This window comes from Atta cephalotes, assembly GCF_000143395.1.
Source record: "Atta cephalotes unplaced genomic scaffold scaffold00004, whole genome shotgun sequence".
In the NCBI taxonomy this organism is placed as follows: domain Eukaryota; kingdom Metazoa; phylum Arthropoda; class Insecta; order Hymenoptera; family Formicidae; genus Atta; species Atta cephalotes.
In genome coordinates this window covers 4,695,860-4,707,909 of record NW_012130068.1, presented here as the reverse complement: position 1 = coordinate 4,707,909, position 12,050 = coordinate 4,695,860, and the positions used below count along the sequence as shown (strand labels likewise).

The following is a 12,050-nucleotide window of genomic DNA, read 5'->3' as shown; positions in this document are numbered from 1 at the left end:
ATAATTGTAAAATATTTAAAATCATTTTTAAATAGAATAACATGTATCATTATTTTTTATATGAAATTTTTTATATGAAAATTTGAAGAATTTTTCGAGTAAATTAAACTAAAAAAATATAATGTATATATTTAGATACACATACAGGTTACAAAATATTTTTCATATTTGTTAAATTTCGCAAAAGTTATTGCATGCCTTGATTTTTTTATCAATTGTTACTCTCACACAGTAGAAAAATGCTTGCATTATCTGTAGTATTTCTGTAAATATTTTTAAATCTGTGTTCTGTCTCTTAAGCACTAAGAGATCAACTCTACTTAAAGTTAAACAGAATGTCTTTCGTAGACGATAAACCTGTCGCGGTTGATCCCGCACGTGGCTCAACTCGAGGCATTTCCGTAGGGTGTCTTCGCGGCCACAATGCGCATAAACTAACTGCTCGTATGCCGGCGACACGCGACCAACCTCGAACCCTTTCCGACCCGGGATACCGTACCCGTGATGTGAACCCTTCATTCTCATAATCGAGTATCGCATGGCTAAGGTTGAAGATAATCGATCGGACTGATTCAACCCTTGGAATATATTTTTCGTACACCTGTACACGCGCTCAACACGTGCCGTGTTTCGTAAAAACACTAAGACATTTATCTTCGAGATTGACGGGCGCAAAATTAGCTATAAGTAACGGTACATAACTGTATTTTTGAATCACAATGCTCGTTTACAGAAATTTAGGACCATAAAGATATGACGAATCAATTATAAGCTGTATTTCATTTTGAAATGCATTTTAAAGATACCGCGGAAATGAATTTCTATTTTGAATAGAGATGAGTGCAGATGACCATTATTGATTTTTACCAATGGTCGTCAACGTCTTGCAGGGGCTGTTGCAGAGCGGTGGCTACCCAACAAGACCGAGTCATCCGCGCTCACAGTCCATGCAGGTACGATTTAGGAGAGAGTTGTATCCAGGCATTGTTGATTGCAAAATTTATTTACGAATGAAACCATGAACATTATTTTGTAATAATAAGAGTTAAAATTCCTTTAAAAGTGATAAGAGTATTATAGAGATATCTAGATCACTTTTAAAAGGCTCGATACAACTTTAATTTGCATGTTTAAAACGGCGAACGATTATTATCTTGAACATCTCGTGTATGTTTTCGAATAATTTAAAATTTATAAGAAAAACTATAATTGTTAGGTGCAAGCGGCAGCGCAGTTGCTACAGAAGCAGCAAGTGCTTCAAAATAGCGGCAATTTGGTCGGGCGAAGTTTGGCGCAAAGATCATCGCCACCACCGAGCACACCGCCAGCAATAAAACCGACGAGATTAGAACCTTCGCCGGAGGAAACAACGGACCTCGAAGAGTTAGAACAATTCGCCAAAACCTTCAAACAAAGACGGATCAAGCTTGGTTTTACTCAAGGAGACGTCGGACTCGCCATGGGCAAACTTTACGGCAATGATTTTTCCCAAACTACTATCTCCAGGTAAACATATTTTTTAAACTTCAATTAAATAAATATAATAAATTTTCAAATAAATATAAACGCTGTAAAAATGTATTTCAAAAATATTTTTATTCAGAGTTTTTGAGTTGTTTTCTTTTTTCAGACTATTAAGCTTATATATTGTTGAAATTATTTCTTTTATATATAATAAAAATGGTATATAAAACAAAAATAATTTACTTATGTCATTTTAAAATTAATGAAATAAATGATTATTGACACTAAGCTGAGCAAAATCAATGGTTATGCATTCTAGGTTTGAAGCACTGAATCTTTCCTTTAAAAATATGTGCAAGCTGAAACCACTGTTACAAAAGTGGTTAGAGGATGCCGATAATTCATTGAACAATCCTAACTCTCTGTCGAATCCACTTACGACACCGGAAGCAATTGGCAGACGGCGGAAGAAGAGAACGTCGATAGAGACCAGCGTAAGAGTGGCTCTCGAAAAGTCTTTTATCCAAAACCCAAAGCCCACGTCCGAAGAGATAACCATACTGGCGGATAGTCTTGCGATGGAGAAAGAAGTAGTTCGTGTGTGGTTTTGTAACAGGTAAATATTAAAATTGTTAAGATATACATATGGCCGTATCCAGAATTTTTTTCAAAGGGGATTTTTGTCAATGTATATCATATAAAGCAGCAATTTTTTGCGTTAATGAGTTGCTTTTTTTTAAATATTTTAGAGTTTAAAATATTTTTTTTTCAAAATTTATTTTGAATTAGAAAAAATAGGTCAATTCAATTATAACTTTTAATCATAAATTTCGAAAGAAATTTAACCTGCCCCTTCTCCCAAATGCATTCGTAAAATATACATAGTTGGATATACACGGAAAGATCTTTATTTTTTTTCTTTATGACGATAATAGATTGTGAATTTTGCATCAGTTTTCTTTCTCTTCAAGCAACATGTAATTATATTTCAGGAGGCAGAAGGAAAAGAGAATTAATCCGCCAACAGCTGCAATGGGCAGTCCAACAATGACGTCGCCTGCACCTTCGGTATTTGCTTCTCTCGCCAATTCTATCTCTGGCAGTCCTTTAGCGCTTACAACGCATTCCTCCAGCTCTGGCCACTCGCATCCTCATCCAACACCCATACCTCTTGCTTTAGTAACTTCGTCAGGTGGCAATTATCATCCGTTGAACAACAAGTCCCACGAGTGACACCAGCAAGTGACCCATCAAGGGGACACTCTCTACCATCAGCATCATCAGCAATCACATCAACAGCAACAGCATCATCATCAGCAACAAGCACGACGCTTATGCAATCTACCAGAATTCTATCATTAGCCATGATTTGATTTCTCGAAGCTATTAATCGAGGTAACGTTTGGAATATCGGACCTCAATGATCTCTAAGTCTATCTTTTTTTGTTTATTGACATTGAGTTAATTTATTCATTCATGACTTCCTCTTTAATCTCGTTTATATTTTAATATTTTGACTGTGAAAAGAAAGTCAAGAATAGACAAGTTAACTCGGCATTTAACTTTAATAACTAGTATCACTGATGAAGCTATCAAATGGAATTCGATAATAGCGTACAAGAAATAAAAAATTCATGAAGAAGTCACTAGGGAATCCAAAGAAAGATGTAATCAATTTTATAGACAATTAATTGAGGAGCGATTAAACGAGAGGATGTAAATTAAATGAAATACTATAAATAAGAGAAATCTAAATCCATGTTGATGATTAAATCACCCGCAGTTGTAAGCATTTAAAGGGTATACGAAGACACGCTGCGTATTACATACAGTATGAATATTAATGCATTTTTAAATATACAAAAAATTAATAACTAATTCGGTTGAATGCATTAGTGTGCACTAGTCACATTAAAAACTGTTGTAAAAAAAAATTGGTAATCACGTAAACATAGTATACATAAACAGTTAAACTAGCTAAATGTTCATCATAAGTTATTTTTTTATGTCGTATGTTATACATTTCATCAATAAAAAATGTTTATGTTTATTATATTTACACACCTAAATAGATAATATATGACATATTTCTTAATCTGTAATAGTGCAAATTAATATATTCAACCGCATACAAATTTGTTATATAAGTTTTTTTATCTGTACAATTAGGGGCAATTATAAGAGATTATTGTATTATTATTAAGACAATTTTTTTAATGGAATAATTTTAATTTTACGTAATTTTATACGTTTTAGGCGTATAAAGTGAATCATGTTGGAATGTATTGTTTTTTTTCTCATTTGAAAACTATTCAATTGCGAACAGAAATTGCATTTATTTGCAAACGAAATGAATTGACTTTAACATTAGAAGTATCGAGGCGGTCATTATCTTTCTATATTTTATAGATAATTTAGATTAATATTATCAAGAGACACGGTAGTATTTCGGCTCTAAAAGTGTAATAATGTCTAGTGGTAGCACGAGACCAATCGTGTATTTTTATGCGAGCCGTCAAGTTTTTGTCAAGCGTTATTAGATTTCAATAAGAGCTGAATCGATTATGTTCTTTGTATATTCAATATTTTGCACTCAGATTATATATTTCTTATGTAAAAGATTTTAATACAAGATTTTGAAATTTTTTCTTTTACTTATTAATATAATTATATTTTTCATATTGATGAAATATTGATGAAATATATTAATAATTTGGTTCTTCATCATTTTCTCAGACAACAAAAAGTGTTTAAAATTAGATCATAAGACATTTTTCGCATCTAAAAGATGACTTAAAAAACGTGCTAATATCATAATTTTAGACTTTGTGTTGTTTGGGTTCTTTATTTTCATAGTAATTTATATATTTAATTCTTTTAGTGAATAAGAAAAACGTCGATACTTCTAGTGTCAATGCTGTATCGTGTATTATCGTATATTATCAATAATAGAAAGTTTTACAATTTCTAATTGCAACCTGATTGGTGTTCATGAAAATATGTCAAATTGCACATTATGTTCATATAAACACATATATTCTACATATGTTTATATTAATATTTTTTATAAATACAGAGTATATAATTTCATATAATTTTTATAGATTACTCCTCATATATTTCAATTATCATTTCAAGAGATGATCGATGATTTTTTTTATTAACAATTTTTATTAATATCTTTGCATGTACTAATTTACAAAAATTAGTCATTCGCGAGAAAATACTTATTATTTTTTATAAATTCAATTTGATTGTAGCATTATCGAAAATTATAACGAACAAATTATATTGAACATTAACTTCATTAAGCAAGTATCTATTTACACATATGTTTGAATGATTCAAATCGCAATACATGATGCAGAAAAAATTAGTTTATTCATTTTTTTCTTTTCTTTATTGCTGATATCTTTTTTTGAAAATAATTTTATTCGAGGATGTCTTTACTTCCCTGCGACAAACCGAGCTATAGCGTCTCAATGATAAAATAGCGAGATCCGACAATACAATTGTACATACATAGATATACGTAGGCGTGTCTGTCATCGTATCGTACATATCTGTGTCACAGGGCTGTATATATTATACGATTTAAGTCCATCAAATGTTATCGAGGATGCGATGCAAGACGATCGCGTCCGGCGTCGCTCTCCTGCGTGCATAGCAACGTTTAGCACTTGCATCCTTGATGAAAAAACTTTTGACAGTCACACGAGCGATTAGTTAACAGTAGTTAGAAATACTGTACATAATGCGGTACCTAGATAATACGTAATGTATATATGACACGTTAAATGGCGAGCTATATAAAGCGTATGTATGTACATTCGTACATCGAGATAGACGCAGTGGAGATTCAGATGCTTCCGATTTTTACGTTATATCTTATTTGTAAAAGTACACAACATGATATGTCATGTATTTTTTAATACGAGTGATTTAATATATTTTAATATATATTTTTCGTTGTATATAGGCTTCTATTGGTATATTAGGTAGAAACTTTTTGCTCTCCGCTGTGACTCGATTTACTCGCTCGCTATGATCAATCCGTTTCCCGCGAATACTTTCGGTGATTAATTAAGGGCTATGATTTTAGATTATAGGCCAGGAAACGTGATATACCAATCATATACTTATTCCTGAAACATGCGTGTGTATAGATTCCATTATCAACGTGAAAAATTTACGTAAGAATGTATACATATATAAATATATATAAATACAGTAATTTTATTGTAATATCACATAAGTTGTCGACTGTGCATCATAGTATATACAAAATCTTTACGTGCATCTGCGTATACATATGCACATATAAATATACATAAATGTATAAACGGACGTTGTATATAGTAAAGATTTAATAGGACAAGATTTAATAGCAACATATACTATCATCATTATCATTGTCATCATTATCATATTATTGAGATTGGTATGTAGTCAATACATGCTACTGTTGTTAATGTCGCTTGTCGTGTACATTACTGTACGACTTTTTATGTATCTGACAATGTTTTACGTTTCTAATTGTATGTAGTTACACGAGGAAAGCGCATGCTGTCATGATTACATGATTCAATAATTTGCACAGTGCCACCGTATTGTTACGTTGCGCTACAAAATAATTTGAAATGTAACAGCAATATTTTGATATATGTGGGAAATTTAAATTACGTAGTTTTTTTAAATTATTTTAATGAATTCAATTACGGAAGACTAATATTGCATAAACGCGTTAGAAAATTTCTTTACAGTGAGAGTCGGACCGAACTGTTAGACCACGTACGAGTAACATCCGATAGCTTCCTATCGTCTCATTTCATACTTCATCTCATTTCTATCTTTAAACCTGAACTCCCAGAGTCGTGGACCAAGCTGTAGCGAAAACACATTCTCGACAAAAATATGCGCACGAGACAGAAAGGCGATTTATAGTAAGATAAAGGGAGAAACGCGAATAAAAAGAGTTCCTAAAGTCGCACATCCGTTGACTAGTACGCGGACGACGATGAGTGAAAAGAGAACAGGGAGGTAGAGAATATGATATCTCGGAAGGAAATTGAAAAGAGAAGACAGTTAGAAGTAAAGAGAGTCATAAAGGCGGGGAGAAGGCTATCGATTTTTGTTCGTCAGCAATTTGTAAATAATTAATATGATAATGATATAAAAATACGATCCCCACTCCTCTCCTCGCTACGGTATCGTCGGCTAATTATCGTTCGATATGTTGTAATGCGTTTAATAGACGTAATGCGCAAACGGATAGACATTCTATTGTATTAGTTACACCCATCAATTATTATTAGTTATTATTATTATTTCATTATATATATTTTAACTTTTATTATTTGAGAATAAAAGTGCTAGAGAGCTTTCAGTTACAGCAGCATTTTTTTGTTTGATTTTCTATAGTTCCTCACTCCTTCATTCCTTCCAAGTTACGATTTTAATTTGTTTTGTAAAAAAAAGATATATAGGAAGATATTTTTTATGATGTAGATCACTTTCGATGACAGATGCCTATATATCTTAATTTTGAGAATTTTTTTTTATTGTTACATTTGTGATGTCGCGTTAGAAATGTATTTTTCTCCTACCGTCCTGTCATTTTCATCTGTGTGTGTGTGTATATATTAACTGTATATACAATTTAGTAGTGAATAGATAATACTCGATTTGCTATATATAAATGCGTTAAAGCCAATCTACGATCAGACAGGATAAGAAGCAGGATTAAATACAGGATTAAGATGTGAAGTATTAATTCTTAATTATTCAAACATTTTTGGCAATGCCAAAAATCATAATTACCGGTTATAAATAAGTAAAATTTATTTGTATAATAATTTGTGAATTATTCAAGCAACATATTTTGAATTACTAAATTAATTTTGCATAGAGTCATTTTTACAAAGCGCACATTAAATTTAAACGAATAGAAATTATACGATCTTTTGCTTTTTATTTCCATCTGCGTCATAATTGGCTTAAGGCTATTCTAGATGTTCTCAGTAATTAGGAGAAAACGAAGCTACAAAGCTCCGGGTATACCAATTAGTCGACTACTTGTAGAAGAATTTATACTTTCGACGCAAGACGCGCAATTGGATACTTTAAGTTTTGATAGAACTAAATGCCAAATTACGAAAAGCTGAGTTAAAACTTGATTTTAAAAAACATTAAGAAGAGTACAATTAATCTTTCTGGAATCAACCAAATTGTGTGCGTAAATATTTGCGGAGTGTACTTAAAGATGTCTGTACTCTAATCGAAAATAATTTTACTTGTGGAATTGAATAGTAGAAAATCGTGCGTATTTTTCAATTTGTGGCATTTTGCATCTTAATTTGAAGTGCCCAATTTTTCGACGTCTTCGTGGAAAATTATAGAATTACCATAGGTTTTATTAACGTTCGATGTGTAATATGTTATCACGAGGTGCATAACATAATCGTGTAAGAGTAATACGCGAAGAGCACGGTATGACAGTTCTTAAAAGACGTTGTGACGATCGGAAATCCGTTCAAATAAGAACGATAAATCGTTTAACTATTTTGTACTAAGAATTATCGGAGCGATCATGAACGACGGTGTCGCGATTCGTAAATTTTTCCGTCGGCGGACTGTAATAATTATAGACAAATTTCCTGCTAATGCGTGTCTGCAGCTATCTCTTCTCATCTTTTGATGAAAGGATGATTTTTGTGGGACTGAAAGAAAAAAAGAAAGAAAGAGAGAAAGGAGAGAGCGAATGAGAGGGAGAAAATGAAAATGAGAGGAAGAGCGAATGTATAAATAAAATCATATCAATCATAAATAGTTCGTGTTATCTAGATATACTACGATTATTACAATTATTATTTATCACAGTATAATTATAGTGAAGGATATTGTAATTGTATAATAAACTGGATCATAGATAATTTTTGCTGTCCCATGATTTCAATATGCGTGTAGAAAAGTTCGATTATATATTTTCTAATCCTACATTCAATTGATTTTGAAAATTAATTTTAATAATGTTCCAGCAAGATTTAGTACCATACTCATAAAATATTATTTGTTTTAAAGATATGTTATAATAAAGTTATAATGCAAGAATTAGAAATAAAATGCTTTCTGAAATATAAGAAATAAACATGTGATTATATAAATTTTCTTGTAAAATAGTTTCGTGAAACATTAAATTATTATATTTTAAGTTAACAATAAAAATAAATAAGAATACATTTATCAGTTATTATATATTGATGCTTTCCATTTAGTGACATAAATTTTAAAGGTAAATATAAAACGTTATAAAATGGAAAAATTATTAAAGTATATAATGATAAGTATATAATTATACAATATAATTATACAATATAGATAGAAACTAATCAATAATTTAATTGACTGATAGTAAGTTAAATTTACTTTGGCAGTAGATAGTAGTATTTTACTGTCTGTGAGTATATATAAATTGAATAAAATTTACAGTCTACTGAACTACTTGACTACAGTCAATTGAAGCTGATCAGCTGTAGATGCATTACCAAATATACATACGGAAATATCCGTAGTTATATATAGTTCAATATGCATGTTTTATGTATAGAGGCGCTAGTAAATGTAATCCATTACCTAATTTAACCTATCAGAGAGACATCTATCAAAAGATTTTTATTTGAAAGTAATTAAGCGAATCATGTCAGCCTTTTGGTCAATTTCTTCATCTCTAAATTATGACTTATCTATGGCCGGCTTGGGATAAATTTTCGCGATTATCAATAAGGCCCCGGGGTCCGGGAATAATTGAAGAACGATGACATTATCGACAATTGATATAAAGAAAGATAAAAATTTTTGAAGGTTTCATGACCATTCAGGAATTGTTTTATTTTTATATTTTCTTATGCATTTTTCTTCGTAAAAATCGAAAATAATCATTATAATAACGCCAAATTTAAGCAGAAATTGATACATTGAAATAAAATGAATGGAATCCTTATTTGCATCATTAAAAACAGTTATAATGCTTCAATAATTTATTTATGAAATTAATTCCAAATTTGATCAAATAAAAGAATATTGCACAAAACATTAATTAGAGTATATTTTTCATTAATAACATTTGTCACCTCGATATCGTTTCTCCCACTCACATCACACATTGCTTGAAATTGATATTTTATTGAACTCTGATTGTGAATAGATTTGTTATGCTTTATGTTATCAGAGAGAGTGATTTTATTTACAAGATATATTTTTATTATTATTTTCTTTTACAATATATACTTATGTTGTATGTAATATGTTCTATTTTAAAAATAATATACATAATGATTTATTTATTTGTGTGCAAATTTTCTTCATTTTCATCATTTCGCTTATTTTTGAATTTCGCGCCAGTTCTATTCAGTTCTCCCTCCATTTTCTTTATATAAAGATTGTGGGGATTTTTATGATAGGGATAAATTCCCTATCATAAAAAAAATTCCTACAATTCTCTAAGCAAAATATAACTTTGGTAGGAAACTAGGAATAAATGGTAGTTTCGTTTTGACATCACTGCTCGACTGTTCTCAGGTTTTAGAAATCAACACAACTGTACATAACCTAAAAGGTTACACATGATACTGTGAACTCTTTAAACATCGGAAATTCAAGGAATCAAGAAGAAAAATTTCAAAGGAAAGGCATATTAATTTCCTTTATTCGAAAAATATTTCAAAAGAAAAAAAACGAACGCATTTATATTAGTGATTGAATTCTCGATCATTCTTCGAATCGCACGAGAATGAGTAGCTCGAAGAAATCGGAAAAAACTGGACCGATCGACAATGCATGGTCGTTGAAAATACCAGAATTTAAAGAAGAGGATAATCCACATCGCCTTCTCTTGGAGAGCTCATTTGCGACTATGTTTCCAAAATATCGCGAGCAATATTTGAAGGAACATTGGCCCCTGATTCAAAAAGCGTTAGATGAGCATCACATTAAGGCTGAGCTGGATCTCATTGAAGGAAGTATGACAGTGAAGACTACCAGGAAGACTTGGGATCCGTATATCATCGTCAAAGCACGCGACGTGATCAAGCTCATGGCTCGTTCAGTTCCCTTTGAGCAGGCTGTTAGAGTTCTCCAGGATGACATCACTGCAGATATCATAAAGATATCTTCCTTTGTCAGAAACAAGGAGAAATTTGTCAAGAGGAGACAAAGGCTTATTGGACCAAATGGATGTAATTTGAAATCCATTGAGCTGCTAACTAATTGTTATGTCGTAGTTCAGGGCCAAACTGTTTCAGCACTGGGACCTTATAAAGGTGTACAGCAAGTGAGAAAAATAGTACAAGATACTATGAAGAATGTTCATCCAGTTTATAGCCTCAAGACATTGATGCTTAAACGAGAACTTTCTAAAAATCCAAAATTAAAGAATGAGAATTGGGAACGATATCTTCCCAAGTATACCAGCAAGAATATAAGTAAGCGCAAAGAACCAAAGAAGAAGAGGGAGAAGAAACCGTACACTCCATTCCCACCACCTCAACAAGAAAGCAAAATTGATAAGGCAATGGCGTCTGGTGAATACTTCTTAAAGGAGGAACAGAAGAGGGCGAAGAGAAAGAAGGAACTGGAAGCAAAACACGAAGAGGCAACCAAGAAGAGGCAGGAGCGTAGAGCACAAGCATTTGTACCGCCTGAAGAAAAACCTGTTGAAAGTGAAACTGGAAAGATCGATATAGACATTGCTGAAATAAAAAGGAAAGTTCAACAAGGATTGAAAAAGCATAATACAAAATAATGTGGACATTTTTTAAACATTAATGACACCGTATGATGTATAAAGTGATATAAGAAATTAAGTTTTGTCACACAAATATAAATTTACGGAAATACTCCGTTATTTTATTAGAAAAACTCATTTTTATATAATTATTGTATTATCGCATTCTTAACATGTATATATAATTATTTTACATTTGCAAAATATATATATAGAGCAGAGGAAATTTCAATTTAACATTTTGAAGACAAATATACCTAGAATTTTTCAATATTTTTCCTTGCTAAATCTTTTACAGAATATATTCTGCATATTTTAAAATATATGAAGGAGAATTTTAAAGGATGATTTCGAAAATTATTTACCATACTTTTCTGTTTCTTTAACTTCTACTTTCAATTCTGTTTAGTTTTGATGAGGATATTTTATTCCAAGTATATAACATCTTCAATATGCACCTTGCGTGATTCAATACAAACGCCATTTCAAATCTTACAGCAAAATTATTGTAATTTGAAAGTAGCGGATGCCGAATTAACGCTTGTTTCTTGATATCTAAAAATTGTTCTTATCAGACAAAATATCGCACTAATGCATCGTATTTATATATGATAAGGATGTAAATGCTCGTTCAATGTACAGCGCTCTTATTCTATCGACACCACAATTTCGCTTCTCGAGTATAAATTTTCATATTACTGGACACATGAATATTAACATTGATTGGTTATCCGCTTTATATATATATATATATATATATATATATATATATATATATATATATATATATATATACTACTACGTA

General features: G+C 31.2%; 2 protein-coding genes across 3 annotated transcripts in view; both read left to right on the top strand.

Moving 5' to 3' along the window:
* LOC105625950 (POU domain protein 2-like) overlaps positions 1 to 2,697 on the top strand; it is a 137,360-nt gene extending 134,663 nt beyond the window's left edge. The window contains exons 7-10 of the mRNA XM_012207262.1: positions 891 to 953; positions 1,217 to 1,506; positions 1,784 to 2,080; positions 2,457 to 2,697. Coding sequence (XP_012062652.1) covers positions 891 to 953; positions 1,217 to 1,506; positions 1,784 to 2,080; positions 2,457 to 2,697 — 891 coding nt within the window. The remainder of the gene's footprint in view (positions 1 to 890; positions 954 to 1,216; positions 1,507 to 1,783; positions 2,081 to 2,456) is intronic.
* Positions 2,698 to 10,252: 7,555 nt separating this feature from the next.
* The window catches only part of LOC105625949 (KRR1 small subunit processome component homolog), a 1,869-nt gene continuing 71 nt past the window's right edge, over positions 10,253 to 12,050 (top strand). Inside the window, exon 1 of one of the 2 annotated variants that reach the window (XM_012207260.1) lies at positions 10,253 to 11,247. In XM_012207260.1, coding sequence (XP_012062650.1) covers positions 10,253 to 11,247 — 995 coding nt within the window. Of the gene's footprint in view, positions 11,585 to 12,050 lie in introns of those variants that run through there. The other variant, XM_012207261.1, reaches the window with a different exon arrangement.